Source organism: Lissotriton helveticus, chromosome 9, assembly GCF_964261635.1.
Source record: "Lissotriton helveticus chromosome 9, aLisHel1.1, whole genome shotgun sequence".
Taxonomy (NCBI): domain Eukaryota; kingdom Metazoa; phylum Chordata; class Amphibia; order Caudata; family Salamandridae; genus Lissotriton; species Lissotriton helveticus.
Window position 1 is genome coordinate 719,262,891 of NC_136070.1, and position 19,703 is coordinate 719,282,593.

The 19,703-nt window shown below is 44.0% G+C and overlaps 2 protein-coding genes across 5 annotated transcripts in view; one reads left to right on the top strand and one right to left on the bottom strand.

Annotated features, from left to right (window-relative positions):
* LRFN4 (leucine rich repeat and fibronectin type III domain containing 4) overlaps nt 1–2,675 on the top strand; it is a 41,722-nt gene extending 39,047 nt beyond the window's left edge. For both annotated transcript variants that reach the window (XM_078660830.1, XM_078660831.1), the window contains exon 3: nt 1,181–2,675. In XM_078660830.1, the coding sequence (XP_078516956.1) occupies nt 1,181–2,015 (835 nt within the window). In that variant the 3' untranslated portion in view covers nt 2,016–2,675. The remainder of the gene's footprint in view (nt 1–1,180) is intronic.
* PC (pyruvate carboxylase) overlaps nt 1–19,703 on the bottom strand; it is a 2,151,284-nt gene that overhangs the window by 356,205 nt on the left and 1,775,376 nt on the right. The gene's annotated exons all lie outside the window — the stretch shown is intronic.

Genomic DNA, 19,703 nt, shown 5'->3' on the forward strand with positions numbered 1-19,703 from the left:
GGCTGCCATCGTGGATTCACTGCATATTGCAAATTATTGGAGCTCCAAAGCACAAGTCTCCTAGTCTAGTCTTGCAAGCTGTCAGTGCAATGCTCGCAGCACACCAGCCGGCTTTGCTATGCATCCCCCCTCTATCCCGGATCACGGCCTTGAAGGCCTCCCACAGAATAGACTGAGTCACTACCATTTGCTCAATATGCTCATAGTAGTCAACAACTGCGGATCTAAACTCACTGCTAAACCCTGTGTAAAGTAATCATTACATGCAATCTGTAAGGCAGTAAAAAGTGCATTTTGTTATGTCAGTTTTGCTCTTCGAGGTTAAAAAAAAAGACTCCAATTGGACCTCTGCATGGTAATAATAAATACGCAGCTGTGCATTTATTAGTACAGTTGCTCCCAATAACGTGTTATTGGGCCACGTTTACTTTCCCTACCTTAAAAATGATTTGTGTCACAATAGTGACTATAATGATGGCCCAATTACACGTTTTTATAGCAACTTTACTTTACTGTACAAATGTATCCTCTTGCCTCCTGGTTTGGGTTGTCATTTTTTTTTATCAAATAAATGCGAAAAAATGTAATGGGCTATAGGGTATTACGTCCTGCACACCTGTCTGCATATTATAACATTGTATTATATATACGTTCATGGATTGATTATTTATTACTAATCAGCACTGTTGGAGTTGTGGACGTGTATCTTCTAACAATGGTGAGGCATTTTGAAGTCAATGTATTTTGTCTGAGAGGAACTACACCTCACTTGAAAAGTCGGAAATCATTAAAAACACAAACCCTGGGTGTCTGTTTACAATATGCTCATTGTGATTGGAAAGGGGTGTGCTACAATACACAAGCAAGACAAGCACAGGGGACAATTACTAGACGGGAATAGAATAATTAAAGCTACCCTAAAAGTGTGATGCCAAACCACACCAACATTTATACACCGGAACAGAGGTGAAAACCACAAAAGCATTTGGGGGTTTTGCAAACACATTCTAAATCATCTGCACTTTGTTTTTGGTAACTAGGGGACACTACACTAAAACGTTTTAAATTGTTTAAGTAGTGGGCAGGTGGTAGGAAACGTATGAGGGCCTTCACATTTGAAGCATGTTTAAAAATTAAATAATCTGTGGTACTAAAGTCATGGTCTCCAATTTTCTTCTAGAATTCTTCCACCAACCAGCAAGCACTTTGTCCTCAAACACCTGGTGTCTGGTGTGGACTACGATCTCTGTATCCTTGCCATCTTCGATGATGTCGCCACCTCCCTGGCTGCCACCAAATCCCTGGGCTGCGTCCAGTTTACCACACAGGAAGACTACCCGGATTGTCACTCACTCCACGTCCACTTCCTGGGAGGCACCTTGACAGTCATCATTGGCGGCATCATTGTAGTGACCCTACTTGTCTTCACAGTGGTGATGATGGTCAAATATAAGGTCTGCAGCAGTGCCCACTCAAACATCCCTAAGGTCACTGTGTACTCACAGACCAATGGAAGCCAGCTTGTCCCCAATGGTATGCTTCTGCAGCGCGGGGGTCCAGGCACTGCTAAGAGTTCCAGTCATGAGACCGGCAAGAACAATGTATCCTTGGCACCAGAGAAGGACTGTGAGGGTGCACACTGCAGTGATGCTTCATATGGCTCCAAACCCCAGAGAAAGAGGACCAGAACCAGACACAGGCCTGAGGCCGAAGGGGCTGTAGACAGATACACACATCCGGGATGCAAGACGCAAAAGGTTGAACATCTCACTTGTGATTTGAACATAGGCTCTGATCAAGAGGGGTATATGGGGATCCCCAAAGCAAAACGCAGCTGCTCCTTGGACATGGGTGACATCTCCACCACAACGTGCTACAGTTACGCCAAAAGACTAAGTGTCATATGGACTAAGCGGAGCCAATCAGTACATGGCCTGCTGATGCAGTGTGACAATGACCTTAAGGGCAAGGCTCTATACCCCAGTACAGATGAGCTTGAGGAGAGCGTGGTGTAAGACATTTGTGTGGAGAGAACAATCAATTGCCCCAACATGGGCAGCAGTACGAGACAGAGCTGGAGAGGACTATGGGCTTGTTCTGGCCCAGTTAAAAGACAGTGGTGGGAGGAGGAATAGCAGTCTCATAGTATACTATGGTCTTTAGCACCATAATGGAAGCATAATGCACCTCTTGTTCAACCATCTCAGCTCTGTTTCTCTGCATCACCAGATTGCGCTGCCGCCTATACCTCTAACATGGAGTGTCCTAATTAAGGGGTATACGATTCATCTTAAGGGAGCGGCACTGAGGCAGATTATGGCAATCAGGAGACCAGGATTGTGCAACCAAGGGACTGAACGAGTACAGACTGGGAGCACACTCGGAAAAAGACTGCACAAGGAGACTGGCAGCCAATAAAAAGGAGTGGTAAAGATTTAATAGTGTGCAAAGACTTATTCGTATTATTGGGAGAGGGGGGTTAAAAGGGATCATTACTAAAAAGGGGGAGGGGCACAGGAAGAACCAAATTCTGAGAAGTGTTATCAGAGTCTCTTTGTTTCATTTCAGGACTAATTGATTTCATTTTTACTTTTTCATGACCCCTTTATTTTGTAACCGCCCAAAGCTCTTTCAAACAACTATCTCCATCTTAACTCACCTACCCCCCCCCCCCCCCCTTAAAAAAAATGCCTGGCACTTATTTTCTTGCACTGAACAACTTAGGGAGGTTGTCGAGCAACTTGACATGGTGAAATGTTTTCCTTTCAAGTGAAGAACGCATAAGAGAATATATGAATATATATTGTTTTCTATGATTTGCCAATAAAACAAAAGTTGTTAATGTTAACCCAGTTAAAAATAAAAAAAAAACACCATGAAATTCGAGCCAAAGAGTGTGATCTTCCACATTTACTTGTAGATTTTTGGTGGGTCTCTAGAGGTTTCACTAACAAAATGTAGGAGTCAGCTCCATATTTCACCTACACTAAAACAGCAAGGTTTATTTTGCAGTGAATTCACCAACGTGTGATACTACATATCGTGACAATTCTTCTGTACAGCTCCTTCGTTGCAGAGTACCTGTGATATATTGATATTATTTAAGGGGGCATGGTTTGGTTCATATTTTTTACTCTTTTCTGTAGTATATTTAAACCCCATAGCTAGTCACTAAAAAGCCATACAAAGAGTAGGCTTAATTCTGCTTGGTGTCGCCGATTCCTCATGCGTGTTAGGAGGTTATGCTTTATAAGGGGCTTCGATTAGCTGTATGGTTTCTAGAGTCTGCACTAGTAACTCATGGCTGCAGGGGTTGGTTTAGTTCCATTCAAAGGCAGTGAAGTAGGCCAGCATGGTGTGGGTGGCCAGATAAACATACAAAACTGAGTTTTAAGAGCAGACTGATTGTCCCTACGAAACCAAGGCAGTGAAACACGCATGCTAGATGGCACTACAAGTCTTCCCACTTGTCCAGAATTGTGCATGGTCACTGCTAACTCTACCCGGTGTCTGGGTTTATCCTGAAGTGAAAAGGTCCTGTGGCGAATGTCCAAAATGACATCTGAAATTGCAGGCACGGATTTCGCTTCTTAAGTACTGGGTCAGCTGGAGACTTGGCAGTAACAACATCGAAAGTGTATGGGGAACAAATCATTTCTTTCTACGCTGAAAGTCGTAAATTTGTTTTTGATTTATTTTTGCCCTATAGTGACAGAGGTAGCATTACCTCTTAAGTGTTTCCTAAAATAAACAAGCAATGGAAAAGAGCCATTAGCTTTGCCATAGCCATGTTGTACTCCAGCGTGGCTGCTAGTGGCGTTAAGGAGAGTGGCATGAGTGAAGTGTAGTAGAGTGTTATGGAATGGCGCAGAGTCATGTGGAGTGGCGTACAGTTGTGCAGTGTCAGAGTGGAGAACAGTGTCATGGAGTGGCATAGTGGAGAAGAGTGGAGCAGCATAGAGGGTGTTGCACAGAGTGCAGTAGAATGTTGTATTGTTGATAGTCGTAGAGTGGAGTCGCAGAGTGGAGTAGTAGAGTGGAATGGCAATGAGTGGAGCACAGTGGAGTGGCATAGAGTGTCAGAGTGGAGCGGCATAGAGTGAAGTGGAAAAGAGTGGAGTAATATGGCATAAAGTGACGTAGAGGGAGTTGCGTAGAGCGTCGTACAATGGAGTAGTGTCAGAGTGGCATAGAGTGGAGTAGAGTGTTGTGGAGTGGCACAGAATGTAGTGGAGCATCAGAGGAGTATCATGGAGTGGAGTGTTGTGTTGTGGCGTGTCGTAGAGTGGAGCAGAATGAAGAGGCATAACAGAGTAGATTGGCATAGAGTGCATGGGTTTTGAGTAAAGTAGTGCAGAGCTGGTTGGCATAGATGGAAGTGCCATGGAGTACATTACATTGGCGTAGAGTAGATTGGAGTGCTGTGCTGCAGCATAAAGTGTGGTGGTGCATAGTGGAGGGGCGAAGGGTGGAGTAGAGTGGCTTAGAGTAGGTTGTTTCAGGGAAGAGGGAAGTAAGAGTGGAGCTGTGCAGAAGTGTAGAGTTGAGTGACAGAGTAGAGTGCAGTGGTGTAGATGAGTGGCGTAGTGTTCAGTGGAGGAGAGTGCAGTGCAGCAGAGTAGTGTCGCAGAGGGCAGTGGTGTGGTGTTGATTGCATTTAGAGAATAGTAGAGTGGTACAGAGTATGGTGTAGACAGGCGTGGTGTAGAGAGGTAAAGCATAGAGTGTTGTATAGTGGTGCACAATGGAGAGGTGAAGGATAGAGTGCAGTGGCAGGGAGTGCAAAGCAGTGGAGTGGGGCAGAGTAGATCAGAGTGAGTAAACTAGAGTGGCGTAGAGCGGACTGGCAGAGTGCAAAGGCTTAGCGTGGAGTGGTACAGAGTGGAGTGCAGTGACATAATGCAGTGTTGTGGAGTGGAATAAAGTAGAGTAATGTAGAGTGGAGTGTCCTAGACTGGAGTGGTGTAGAGCAGAGTAGAGAGTGGTAGAGTTAAGTGGAGTGGTGCAGAGTAGAGTGACGCAGTGTGGAGTTGTATAGTGTGGAGTGGTACAGAGTAGAGTGGAGTGAAGTGGACTATGCATGGTGTTGTAGCGCACTGCAATTACAGACAACACCTCTTCAATTGAAATGGCTATTACATTTGGACAGACATGCTGTTGTGTAGGTTCCACTAATCAGTACGAACTGTGCGTTTGTGGATGACAAACTTAGGATGTGCCAGACAAATTCCATGCACCCCCTGCAGGGTATGTCATCCCTTGGACCAGCTAACTCAACACTAGCCCCCTAACCTAGACAGGGAGCGAACAGCTCTGGCAACTACTGAACATGAAAATCCTGTTCCCTCAGGAACCGTGGTGACAGACCTACAAGCTTTCGCTCAGACACTCATGGTTTCTTCTGCTTTGAGAAATATACAAAGGGACGGTTTTTCAATATTTGTTAAACCAAAGTGATTCTTGGATAGAAAATATGTGCTGCAATGATCAATAGACAGAAGTAGACAAAAGTTATGAGTGTCAAGACCGTGATTAAGCCAAATAGTTTCACCATCTTGCGGAGACAACTTATAAATGCATTCATATACAATATTATAACAGTCTAGTGTACTCCTACGGTGCAACCCTAGGTGTCTATAGTGTAGATGTATGGTCTGCCAAAGAACCCTCTTCTGGATGATCTAACCCATTTCCCTGGTGGGTAAGAATGTAGGAACCAGTCTTGGTCACGAACTGGACACCCCTCACAGAGATGTCAGTCAGCTGCTGGGCAAAAGCTTCAGCATGAAGGGACCCCTCGAAGTCAGAGGAAGTGTCTCCTCTGATTATACTTGGGAAACAAAGGTTATATATAGAAAAAAGGCATCATTGCCTTGGGCCGAGATTGTAATCAGGCTGCCATTGTTTGTATTCCACAGATAGTTGTGTCGCCATGTGGACTTAATAACAAACACATTTGTTTAACGCATGTGAGGGCCTTGTACACAATGCCTAGGCAGTGTGATGGTGTTCTCACAAAGTTCTCCGTGTCAGCAAGGTCAGTGCTTCCAAAAAAACTAACCCAAGTGTCACAAATGCAAATGTGTGTCAAAAGTCGATGTGACAAAGTGAAGGAAAGAACACTGTACATGTCAGGGATGTGGAATTCTTATAGCCCAACACCCAGGACATATTGTTTGGGGTCAAGGGCAACACGTTTTCATGTGAATTTTGTCCTTGGGACAAGTAGGCCCAACCCTCTGCAGCACAAACCCTTTGGCTGCCAGTTTGCAGTACCACATTATGGATCAGGGAATGGCACTTTCTGCAGTTAAGGTAATATTTTTGCCCAGATGTTAATGCTGTTCAAACTTGTGGGCTCATTAGTTGAAAGCCTTCATTGTTTGGGTGAGCGCTCTAAGTAGATGAAAGTTCCGACTGCACTACTGACAGTGATTCCAGTATAAAAATGTGTACACACGCTTTCAAAGTTTAGCAATATGAGGCTATGTATAATGCTCCCAGAATGCTCTCGGATTTGATGAAAATATTTGCAAAAACTTGAAAGCAAGATTGATGATTCTTTGCTTTCAAAATAAAATGTTCCCAAAAAAATGCGAGTATGAAAAAAAAATGTTGCTAAACTACTGTAAAATTTTAGGTACCATTTCTTTGCGGCATCATTTTAGTAAAATGTGTTGATCTTTGTTAGTGTTTCCCAAAACTATTCTTTATGGAAAATCAGTGTAACCAGTTTCAATAAGTTTATAGGAAACACAAGTAAACGAGCATTGGCAAAGACAATAGGTCTGAAATTGGTTCAGCCTTTTGGTTTTGTCAATGAGTGACTTGTTTTGGCATGGTGTTTGTAAAACCATATTAGTATGGGAGCTGCCAGGCCCTCACTATTATAACAAACATTGGCAAAAGCAAAAATTGTTTAGGTCTCAAAAAGCACACATTGCCACAGTAGTTCCTGGCGCTGAACAAAACTACTGTGTGTACTGTTATGCTCTTTGTGAAAGAGCAGAATGCATATAGTTAACTTGGATTTATTCATAACCTGGCCCCAAACGGTAAGAGAGGGGCATACACAGCATGACAGACTAAATGAGCATTTCTACAGACACATACATAGAGAAGGTACACAAGGAATACAGACTGGGGACAGGTGTCCTAAGCCATGTTCCAGTCAGTAAAATGTTATTCAGAGTAAAACATTAGTACAAAATCACAGTGGGGATACAAAGTTGGGGAAGTAGTGAAGTTGGAGGTTGCCAGAAACCAGTGGTGTTGGTGAAAGGAAACCTTTGGAGCAGGATTAGGCAGAAACTGATAAGAGATGGAATGTCTCAAGAAACATGTGGAGCAGGAGGTGGGATAGGGACTACCTTGGGTGAAGAGCAAATCAATGCAGAGTTTGGGCACCAAGCACAAATAAGCCCGCTTCAGGTCTTGGTTTATCTCCGTTTCTCTAGATTCTTGTTCAGAATGCATATTGTTCTTTACCACTTGAGATTCTACGTTTATTGACAACATACACCGTTTGGGAGGATTGAGGGCTGTGCAAATGCTGCAATAGGTTTTGAATTTCATGCCTGCAGGTTCAGGGAGTGAGTGAAGGTCTGCAAGGGGAAGTGATGTGGCTAGATTTTCTTGATTAGGAGATGACTGGGTGGGCTTTAGCATGAAGGGCAGCATACAGGCATGAGATGGTGAGGGTGGAGTCTTTTACGTAAATCAGCAAAGTTTCCTCCTTCAGTTTACAAGAGCTTAAAGAGTTGCACTAAAGCTAGGTGGGGGGAGCGAGATACATTTTTAAGAGGAGACTTACTTAACAGATTGAAGGCCTGATTTAGAGTTTGGCAGACAGGTTCTCCATCCCAAATGCAATGATATCCCCTCCACCTAACTACTTGTGCATTCTATCCCAAAGCACTTGAAAAAAGGCAAACAGGATATCCGTCACACTTGTGATGAATACCCAACCGCCAAACTCTAAATCAGGCCCTGAGTAAGCCTTCTTGAACACTTGGCTCTTGAATGAGAGACCAAGACCACCTGGTGCAGTTAGGGAAGGAATGAAGGCCTTGTCACCTGTGGTGGTTGGGGTAACTGGACAATTTTTCTTCCATATCAGGTTTTTAACATATTAAATCAACACAATTTACAATCACTGGTGCTTAAAGATTTTGATGGGAAAGTCTTAACTGTGAGTTACAGGAGATGGAAGGCTATTCAAAATTTCTCCACACCTTTAGTTTGCTGCAAATTGTATTTTTTCGTATTGAAGAGGATAAAATAATTTATATTATGGCCTTTTAAAGTTTATCTGTAGCCCTGGATGTAGAAATTATCATTGGTTGTCACAGGGTGTCTTAGAACTTAAATGAACCCAGAAGCCATTTTGTACCTCCACACAATAGATTATGTTGACGCCATTTTGCGCGGACACATTGAGTGGAAATCTCTTAATTTTAAGCTTGAATGGTAGTGATTGCTTTGTCTTCAGTGCATGTATTACCAGTCAAATGGGCTGATTAGTGACCTGTGTGGATCGCATTCGAAAGTGCAACAATGAAAACCTCTATTGTGCAGGTAGACATTATTACAAATGTCATTGAGCTGGCATGTGCTATGATTAACTCTACTGCCCGTGAATTCTTGTGTGAACTTAAACAGCAATTTGTACGGATCAGGGACGGAAAATGGTAACCAAAAATATTGTGTGGGCAGAATATCATGTCAAAAATATTGACGACAAAATATTGACAAGGTAAGAGCAAATAGGTAAGTATAGATGTACTATTCTTAACTCTACATCTACATACATTGAATATATATTTATATAGTAAAACTTTGCTCACCTACAGAAACTTACTTTCACAATAGTTTTGTCCTCCATATTATTGACACTATATTTTGTCCCACAATAATGGTTTCCGATATTCTGTCTAAATGCCATTTCTATAATACATCAAAGCAAACAATACAATACATTTCTCAACAACCCCTTGCAAATGTGTCTTTCAACTTAAAAGCCCAGACTTCAAATTGAAAGTGAAATAGAGTGAGGTATTTAGCGCACCAGGTAAATAAATACATTTACCACAAACTGAGGAATATACAGGTTAACACCTCCAATTCCAACATTTAAACTTGGAAATAAGGCATTATATGAAGAATCTCCGTTACTTTCTCAGGCCATTGATACCTGCAATTTTGTGAGGGGGAAAACAGCAGCGCCATAAAAATACCCCACAGTTTGGAATTCGGATCCCCGTGCAAACTTTAGTTTGTACTGAAATCATAATTTAGCCACAGGCTTGTAAGCGGCACCTACATGTCTTCACTTTTCCACAGCTTATTCGTCATTGTAAACAGTCCCTTAAGCTCGCCTTGTGCAGTGCTCCTACATTGGAGAAATTATTATAATTTGTATTGGAACGGTCTACGGCCACTCACATAGTCTTGTTGGCAGTATCTGCAGAGATGCTAAGGATTTAATTATCATGGATTTGTGAGCATCCTTCCTCGTCTCCTGAAGAAGGCTGATGATCACACAACACCCACAAGAAGATATCTGGGGCCAACATGTAGAGGGTTAAAGGCAGGGTCGGATTGGTAAGGCGGGCATTCAGGCAATGGCTGGGGGGTAGGTATCTGAGTTCCAGGTGTGGGATGCTTTTTGGGCAGCCTGGGGGGCCGATTTGGGCGGTGTCTAGGTTGTTCAGATGTCACCAGCGGCCCATTGGGGCCCTTAGTGGCCTTTCTGGAGGCAGATGGGCGTCCACTACCTCCCTTTTATCACAGGGCAGAGGTATCACTCCCTTTATCTCGCTGGGCCAGCCCATTAATGTATGCATATTGAGCAGGGCCTGAGCAGAAGTGTCCTCACTTGTTTTCATGTGCGTTTCACCAGTGTGAACTAATCTGTGCATTTTTTTTTTTTAAGTAAAGTTAAGAAAACATGCCTGTCTAGAAAACTTCACCGAAGCAGTGGAAAGGCAATATGCAAATGTGGGCTACTTTTGTTTTTAGTGTGCCCAGGCCTATTTTTAATCCCAATTGAACCCTGGCTAAAGGTGCCATTTTCTGCCACTCAACCTGCACAGCCCTGGGTCTTCCTGAAAATCATGCTGGTATCAAATATACACGTTGATAAACACGATGTCCCTAAGAGACTCAACCTGGAGAGCGTGGGACAACATGTTGGCCCTCAGGTGTGAAGAACTCATTTTTACACACAATCTAAACAGCCCATGAGTTCCCTGCTGCTGCAGCGCATGTTTTTAAATCATACGCTGCATGTCGGGGAAAGCAATGCACTGAAAGAGGGCGGCACAGGCCTTAGTTCCCATCTACTTAGAGGTGGTCGGAAGGCCCTAGAATGGATCTATAATCACAGATCGATATCATCCTGCTGTCCCTACAATCTCTAACAAGCTATTGATCGGTTTGTTAAAGCAGAGGCTGCGCCGGTGGCTGTAGAGAGCAGGTGATGGAAGCCAAGACGAGGAGAAACGGATCCAGCACTGGCCGGGGAAGCAGGCATCTGGGGCAGCCACAAGCCACAGCACAAGGGTAACGCTGCTGTGTCAAGGACAGTCCTGGGTGAGGCGTGGTGCTACAAGCACGGTCACTCACCCCACAGATCGAAAAAACGAACGACAACACACGGTGGCATGATGACACAAAGTGGACTGTCGCAGTCCGAATAAAGAAACAATATCAGAGGCGCATGACATTAAGCAAGCCAAATAAGACACGACTGATAAGGAACCGCGCTATTGAATCTTGCTGCGGCGTGCTTCGACCATGCGAACCCCGACACACAGGTGGTCTGAGGGCTCCGTCGCCCACACCTGCCATCGCGACAGTCCGAGGTCGTCCACTCCCTGCCATCGCGACAGTCTGAGGTCGCCCCCTCCCTGCCATCGCGACAGACCGAGGTCGCCACTCCCTGCCATCGCGACAGTCTGAGGGCTCCGTCGCCCACACCTGCCTTCGCGACAGTCTGAGGTCGCCCCCTCCCTGCCATCGCGACAGTCCGAGGTCGTCAACTCCCTGCCATCGCGACAGACCGAGGTCACCCCCTCCCTGCCATCGCAACAGATCGAGGTCACCCCCTCCCTGCCATCGCGACAGTCCGAGGTCGTCCACTCCCTGCCATCGCGACAGTCTGAGGTCGCCCCCTCCCTGCCATCGCGACAGACCGAGGTCGCCACTCCCTGCCATCGCGACAGTCTGAGGGCTCCGTCGCCCACACCTGCCATCGCGACAGTCCGAGGTCGTCCACTCCCTGCCATCGCGACAGACCGAGGTCACCCCCTCCCTGCCATCGCAACAGATCGAGGTCACCCCCTCCCTGCCATCGCGACAGTCCGAGGTCGCCCCCTCCATGTCATCGCGACAGTCCGAGGTCGCCCCCTCCCTGCCATCGCGACAGTCTGAACTCATCTCCAGGTACCTGCCTGGAGCTGGCGCCTACGCTACTCCCTCAGCAACAATGGACTGAAGGTGGCGTTGGGCGTGCCAACAAGGGGAGCAAGACGTGTCAAGTCACCCGGCGTGAGCGTGACAGAGATCCACCCGCGGGGCTCCCGGCCACCCCACAGCAACAGAAAGCGCGAGCACATAGAACACCCTGACTCACCAACGTTTTGTAATGCTTTTCTTTTTGACAAGTGATCTACAGCCGTTCTCCCACCGTCGAGGCACATTTCTCTCCTTTTCTCTGGCATCTATTTTTAGGCCACCTCCCTCCCGCAGGTTTTCACACTTGCTGATCTGACTCACTCTCCTCGTCACCCGGCATGTGTGAGATGCTCTCCACGACACTTTTTTTATGGATTTTTCAGCTATTATCCCTTTCTCTTCACACATCCTTGATAATCTTTTGGTCACGTTTCCTCTCCCCAGTCAGAAAGAGGTTAGCTTCCTTGATATTTTGATTATTCATCTCTTCGCAGGTTCCCGCTTCCCAGCGAGAGGCCACAGGGCCCAGATTAACTGTGCCTTGGAACAAGGCTCCTGTAGGGACGCGCGCACCCGCTTCTTTCTCACAGAGACCCTTCGAGGTCGGGCACGTGCGCGGGTTCTCTCTACAGGGCATCTACCTCTCTTTACAGCCCCAGGAGTATTTGCTTCCATTGAGTAAGCGTCTGCAGAGGGAAAGCATTCGCAGGAAGAAAAAAACTCAGAATTGTTTTCCCATCTTGTAAATGTAGAGCTCGGAGCCTAATTTTGAAAAGTGTTCGAATGTGACCTTTAGACGCTATACGGCATAGGACATGAGGTATTGTCCATTTTCGGACTGACCTCCATGTAGGCTGACCAGGCGTTCCCGTTTTGCCAGGACGGTCCCTGTTTTTAACCAGCTCTCCCAGCAAATTTCAAGAAATTTAGCTCATGTCCCCGTTTTTGGAGAGGGTCGACTGAAAAAGTTGGGAGGTGTTTTTATGTTCTACAAAGCAGGCATAGTTAGCAGTTGTTTCAAGAAAGCAATTTAATTAACAGGCAAGCTACTGGGCTTACAAATTACATTTTATGTATGTTTTTACTGCCTGTTCTGTAATTCTCTGCTGAGGAGCGCGGTCATCGCTTGAAGTAAACTTGTAGTCCTTCTTCTATTTTTGTGAAAGGCCGCGTTTTTGGCTTTAAAATTCTTGTCACCCTACCTCCATGCCAGCGGTGGTCTGCATGCAAAACGCAAACACACCAATCCGGCCGAACAAGGGGAGGCAGACGTAAGTTAAAGCAGGCCAGACAAACTGGGCTTCACAAAGTCCAAACAGATTCGGGAGTAGTTTGGTTTAGTTCGAAGGGCAAATATTTCCGGTCCTGAAGTGTCTGAAGACATGCTGAAGCCATATTTAAGACATTAAGAACATTTAAAAGCGAAGTGAGAACATTATGGTGTGTACTGAGTGGTGGGTGCATGCTAACATAATCAAAACGACTCACGAACACCAAAACATTCGAACCCTTAGATGAGAAGTTAATAAAGATTTCCGAAAAGTATGTGTTGACAAACTGCCCTGGCCGGAAGTGGGAGCCGGGATGAGACTGCAAGCTTAACTTCATTCAACCGGAAAACTAACTGATTCAATTATATGAACTATTTCACATACACTGTTCAGATGCACAGGCATACAGAAGGCAGATGCTAGTCAACACACTAAAGGGGAGGAGAGAGAATAATTGGTTTACAGACTGCAGCAAGATGTGCTGTATGTAACATGACTAGTGTCCCAAGAGCCTGCAGAAATAATGACCCGATTTAAGGCGTGCAATAAAATGAAACATATCAAGGATGAAGAGAGATAGAGGCAGAGGATCAGAGTCAGGAATAACATTTAAAATGACCATAGACATTATTTAATCAAGCATTGACACAGCTAATAAGGCTGGAGTTGGCTGCCAACCTTGAGGCTTTATGAGTGCTTGCTTTATCATTTTTGTGAGAAAAAAAACTCCTCACAAAAGCTGTTACAAAAATAGTTGCCCGCGTCTGCACACACTTGCTTAAGCCTGGTTGGCCATCTTTGAATGCTTTTTATTATTTAAAGGAAAAAACATTGATATATGGGTGCCAATGTGCACAGATGCACTCACAGGTAGCATATATATATATATATATATATATATATATATATATATATATACACACATATATATATATATATACATATATATACACATATATATACACATATATATACACACACACACATTTTTTTGTTGTTTTTGTCATTCACTATTATGGAAATAAAGATGGCCGCCATGAATTGTATACTCAATGCTGCACAAGTCAGTTTTTAATGTTTACACAAACATGTGATGTATTGTGATTTTAAATACTTCGGTGTTTGCACAAACGGACATTGATGAAGCCGTGAGGTGAAACGCGTCTGTCAGAGGGGGTCTGCACAATAAAAGCACCCAGCTTGAAGATTTTCGTGTGTGCTATCAGTTTGTGGTTACGAATCCTGCAATGAAGCAATCTGCTTTACTATTTGGAAGAGAGAGCAGGTTTCCTGCGTGGATTTTGCAGAGTTAAAAAAAAAAAATAATTGGGGGGCCTTGTGGGACCCCCTGAACAGGCCTAGGGGTCAGGGTGTTTCTACCCTGCCCCCTTTTCGCGCTTTGCGCGCTTGTTTTATAGGTTTGTTTTATAGACTGCCAACACTTCCTGATTTGGAGTGTTGACAGCCAATTAGCATACAGCTCGTGCACAGCAGGGTCCGCGGATCCTGCGCGGCCATAGATATATATGCACCTTTAAACGTAATTTTCTCAGGAACTACTGAACCGATTTACACCATTTAAGCAAAAGGCACGAGTCTGAACTAAGGAATACCTCTTTGCCAAATCTGGTGTAATTCTGTTCAGCAGTTCGAGCTGCAGCCGCGCTAAAGTGTTCCTATGGAAAATTGCATTGGGAAAACACGTTTTGGGACACCCTTTTTTCTCGGCCCCCGCTTGACGAATCACCCCGAGACTTTCAGGATAGGAGCGGACCAGAGCACCCCACCAGTTTTGAACATTTCGCGAAGATTCGTCAACCGGCACCAAAGTTATTCCAAATAGAATGTTGCGGATTTCTAATGGAAAATAGGTGCTAACTATAACTACCTACTAGTTATATATATATATATATATATATACATATATATGTATGAGGTGAGCAGATCTAGAGTGTCGCTGGTGTTGAGTGCTCTAACAGGAGCTGCTTTCCACCTAAACTTGAGAACTACCCACAGTTCTCTCCTTTTTTGCATAATTTATGAGTCACTATGCCTGAAAGGGTTTTATATATATATATATATATATATATATATATATATATATATATATATATATATAAGTGCGCAATGCACACACAATGAGGCACAAACATCTGCTCCTAGTGTTGAGTGAACTACTAGGTCCTTGTAAATCTAAAATAAAATAAGCATTAACTAAACCCCCAATTTTATGCTCAAAAGGACTCATTACCAAGGTAGTTCTCAGCACTGAAAATGACTCGTTTTTTGCATGGATGTGCACCATACACAAAACCAAATTGCTGTCACTCTCAATGTAGTCAGTCACAAGCTACTGAAAAGGGTGCATAGCTTGAAATAAGAATAGAAAGCAAGAGAGTGGGACAGATGGATGCATTCGGAGGACTTGGACATGAAACTTGAAGGTCTCATGGAAACCTAAAGGTTCATTCACGAATCCTTTTGTAGCTTGAGTGATCTAGCTAGTGCAAACACACTACCTGGACGCTGAAATGCGTGTGGCAGACACATCAGGGCGAAAATGTGCATTCAGCCGACCTAGAGGATCTTGAGTTTGATACTGCACGACACAATCGCACGAGGGGGACACAGTGGTTCTTAACTACGATAAAATTATATGTATGTATGCGCTCTCTCCATTAGGTCTGAAGTCAAACACAGACAAGACTAGCTAATTTCTGGAAAAAAATGCTCCAGGGGCGTGGTCGGGTGCCTTCTATGCAAACTGTGAGCCCAAGAATCCGGTCCAAGAAATGTATGCAACCTCCTAGAGAAATGCTTAGTTCATATAGGAAATGCAAGGTGGTACCGTACCATGTGGAGGAGAAACAAATGAAACTAAAGGAATGGACATGTAATCTAAAACTAGGAAACTGCTAATTTAACAGTGCTCCACTGCCTTTCAGCTAGGTTCACAACATACAGCTACCATGTACATATGTACAATTTGATCAGCTTCATACACATTACATCTCTCGCACCCAGTACATAAAGCATAGAACCTGTTAAGTCGTTCTTCCTTTCTGTACCTGAAATTGTGAAATTCAGGTTCTTAACAAAACAACTTTGCTCGACATCGTGAAGGACACTGAAGGATGGCCCCCGAAACTCTTGGGCTTTCCAGACAAAGAATTAACAATGAGCACAATTCTCCAGACAGACTGGGACAAAGAGGTACAAATCTGCTTGGACGAAACTAGGTCAGATTCTGCTGCATGGGACTGATCTTTCACAGGAAACGTCTGTTCCGCTCACTTCAGGTACATGGATTAGAGAACACAGCGCACACAGAGCTTTCCAAAAGGAAGGACATTTTGCAAGCCATTTATGAGACCTGGCTGATTCAGTGATCTTCCTGTACAATTTGTAGCACCGACTGAACAAAGGAAAAGAGAAAGGGAAAATGGGCCTGGAACTAAACAGATTACCACCTCTTCAATGGATAAAGAGCCTAGAGGATTGTTCTCACTTGTCTAAACAATTTTTTAGTGGCATCTGAATTATAGACATCTCAATGTTTTAGCACTGTAGGTACCAAACCGGCTTAACCAGTAAGGGGTTCCCTCTCTTACGCACAATGTATTAGGTCTGGCAGGTAACTTGTGGCACCAGAAGACTGGAAACCTCATGTATGTCAACAGAATTTGGGATGAGCCTTCAATGTATTTTCCACTTTGATAAAAAGGTAATGCTGGGCCAAAAAATTTGCTATGTGCTATTCTAATACAATGTTTCCAAGAAATAAGTTGAAAGCAGTTTGTGGGTTAAAAGAAGGTCTCGCCTCACCTCATCAGGTGTAGAAAGCGATATATCAATGCAATATGGGTTCAAGTGGTTACTATTCAAGCTGTTACAGCATAGCACAGGACACAATGATGATGAATTATCAGTGGAATATAATTCGTATAATCACTATGCATAGCAACTGGGCAAGAGATTCGAAGACATTTCTGATTCCAAATCGGTAGGCCTCCGACTTTCTTTCATGTTCACCTGGTCCGCCACGAAATGCTCAGACAATGTGGAGCGGCATACTTGATCGAGAAACCAAGATGAAAGTCATAAGACTAGTAAGTGATAATATACTGTAGAATGACCTTCAAGATCAAGTACAAACGAGATCTTAGGCAATTTTATCTGCAGCACTGCAAGTCTCACACTACCTTTGGTTCTAGATCTTGATTTTGAATGCCACCGTGAACTGAGGCCTAATCACCTTCATGAGGCCTCTTATGGTTCTGCTAAAATGAGGAACCTTGCATTCATGTGCCCTAGACACCGGTAGCAGAATTTATTAACAACGGAGACCAAGTTTAACAGTATTTATGACTTTTGTGAAAATAGGTACATTTAGTGGGGTCAGTGCACCTGAGATGATAACTCCGGCATAACAGGTAGCTCCTTCATAAGTGGACTGGAGAGGAATAATACTTTCCCCACGGGTAACATGCTTCTGCCAATGTGCTGAACTTTGTCAGTATAGGGATAGGTAGTAAGCCTATTACCAGCATGTTAAAAAAGGAAGAAGTGTAAAAAAATAAACAAGGCAACAGGCCTTTTCCATCTACGCACCCAATACCTCTACAAGACTGCTTCTGTTGAGGTAAGAGTTGAAAATACTTCTTTAAAGAACACTACATAACCAGTCTGCAAACCAGCAACCTCTCCTATCGCTCACTGGCATAAAACTTTATAAATATGCTGGACTTTTACCAAGTACAGCTGTCTACTTGTTTTTGGCGAGGATCGTCCTGTAGAAATACCATATACTTGCATATCTCTATTATTAAGCTACAACATGTATTTCTTACTGGTGGCTGATGATAAACTGCTAAAGGTTCGATTAGCAATAAGATTTTTAAATTATTAATTTGACATTTGTTTGTCACTATAGCATTTTAAAATCAAAAATTTTACGATTTTTCCCCCTGAAAACCAGCCAGTTCCTCATCCTATGAATACCAGCTGTCTTGGACTGCCCCAGCTTCCTTCCGTCTCTGCGCTTAACAGAAATAACAATAACCTGACTGGCTGCCCTCCTTGAGAAAGGCCCATTAACATTTTACGTCTTTGGCCTGCTCTGTGCACATTATTACCTTTAATCGACAAGGGGGAATCTTTTCTGTTCATTGTGCTCAAGACCGCATTTACGGATACACGCCTTCACCGAGTTTCCAGCTTCTGGCTTTAATCACCACTTGTGTTCTCTTTGAACTCCAAGGCAAAGAAGAAAATAGGACAGGCGAGTGCTTAAAATCAATCAGGACCCTCTGTCACTTTGTAATTACAGAAGCTAACAACACTTTACTGGCCCAAAAACAAGTTACAGTGTCATGGTGAAATGGGTCACAGATTAGTTTAAGAAAGGTTAAAGTACACTTCAGTTTAGAGCATGCAATACAAGAAACACAATTTTGTCCACCTACTGCTGAGCTGTGACCTACTAATCTTGCAGTGCAAGGATAAAGTGGGGTCCTTAGGGTAAAGCTTTACAGTCATTGGCATTTCACTTCTACCAGATAGCCAATAGGCTCTCAGGTGCATGTTTGGGAGCGAAGAGGGACCAGTTATTCACAACCGACCAGTCTCAGTATCATTTCACTTGCTCACGGGGCACTGGGATCTAAACTATGTCAAAAAGCATAAATCTTCCAAAATGTATGCGTGGCACCAGAATATGTTCAACAGAAGGACTCTGATTCAGCGTATGAGAGCCATGTTGAGCTTAAATAGCCCAGTATACATTTCCTGGGAAAGGTGAAGGGGAGATCATCTTCAATCAAAAGGCAACTTTGCTTTCAAGATTTACTGGCCACCACATCAAGGACAATTACTGCTTTATAGGTTTTTCCTGGCAAATGGCACAGTATAACTTGCAGAGCTAAGTCAGACGGAAGAAAAACAAAGCAGCAGGCAGAAGACGGAAATAGGTAATAGGGTAGAAAGACAAGTGGTCCTTTTCAGATATAAGGAAAGCCAGAAGCACATGTCACCTTTCGGAGAGAAATCATGTCAGCCCAAACACCACAAAAATACATACTACAGTGGTGGCCATAAAGCATCCACAACCACTAATTCGTTTTAGCAGGCATTCTGGGTATTAACAAACCTACTTTAATCGCCAATCTAACAAAACACACAGACACACACAGAGGGAATATGTTGTACTAGATGTGACCATAATTGATTATACACACCTTCCTCACCCAGAATACAAAACAAACATTGGGAAAGTCAATTGGTTTTGCCTACGCGAGATTTATTGGCTCTGTCAATGTTTTTTAGACATTGACAACAGTAGACCAGGTTGCTGTGCAACATGCTTAAAGAAAAATAGAGCAATGAGGTCAGCAATGCTGGTGTTGTAAGGCTGAGGTGCAGGTGAGGAAGGAGGGAGCAGCAACACAACTAACAGCAGGAGGAGGGTGCGGGAAAAGCAAAAAAGAGGGATGGGTAAGAGGTTGAGGCAAGAGCACGGACGGTGGTGGGAGGGATGGCTAACGGAGGGTGCAATTAAAATGACAGAACAGGGGAAGGACGGCTAACACATGCACTCTTATAGAGTGCAAGGGATAAAGTACCTGCAGGGGTGCACGGCCAGTGGAAGGACACTGGCCGCATGCAGGAAGCTGACCTTGGTCCATGCTCCACGGCAGGAGGAAATACTTGAAGCCCCATGAGGAAGTTGGAGGCAGAGCAGAAGCAAGTAAACTAAAAGTGATGTTGAAGCAAACCTATGGAAAGCAATAGGTGGGTTCTGAGACGGTCTTAATCCTTTTTTTATGTCTTCCCAAACGATTTTTCCGACAGCACATGCACTGTCTCAGGCGAAACCTAAAAAGGGTACTCCCCTCATGGTTAAGTCAACAGCACCAGCTGGACATTCATATAGAGTGCACCAGGGATGTTTTCTCTGTTAACATAAAAGAAAGAATC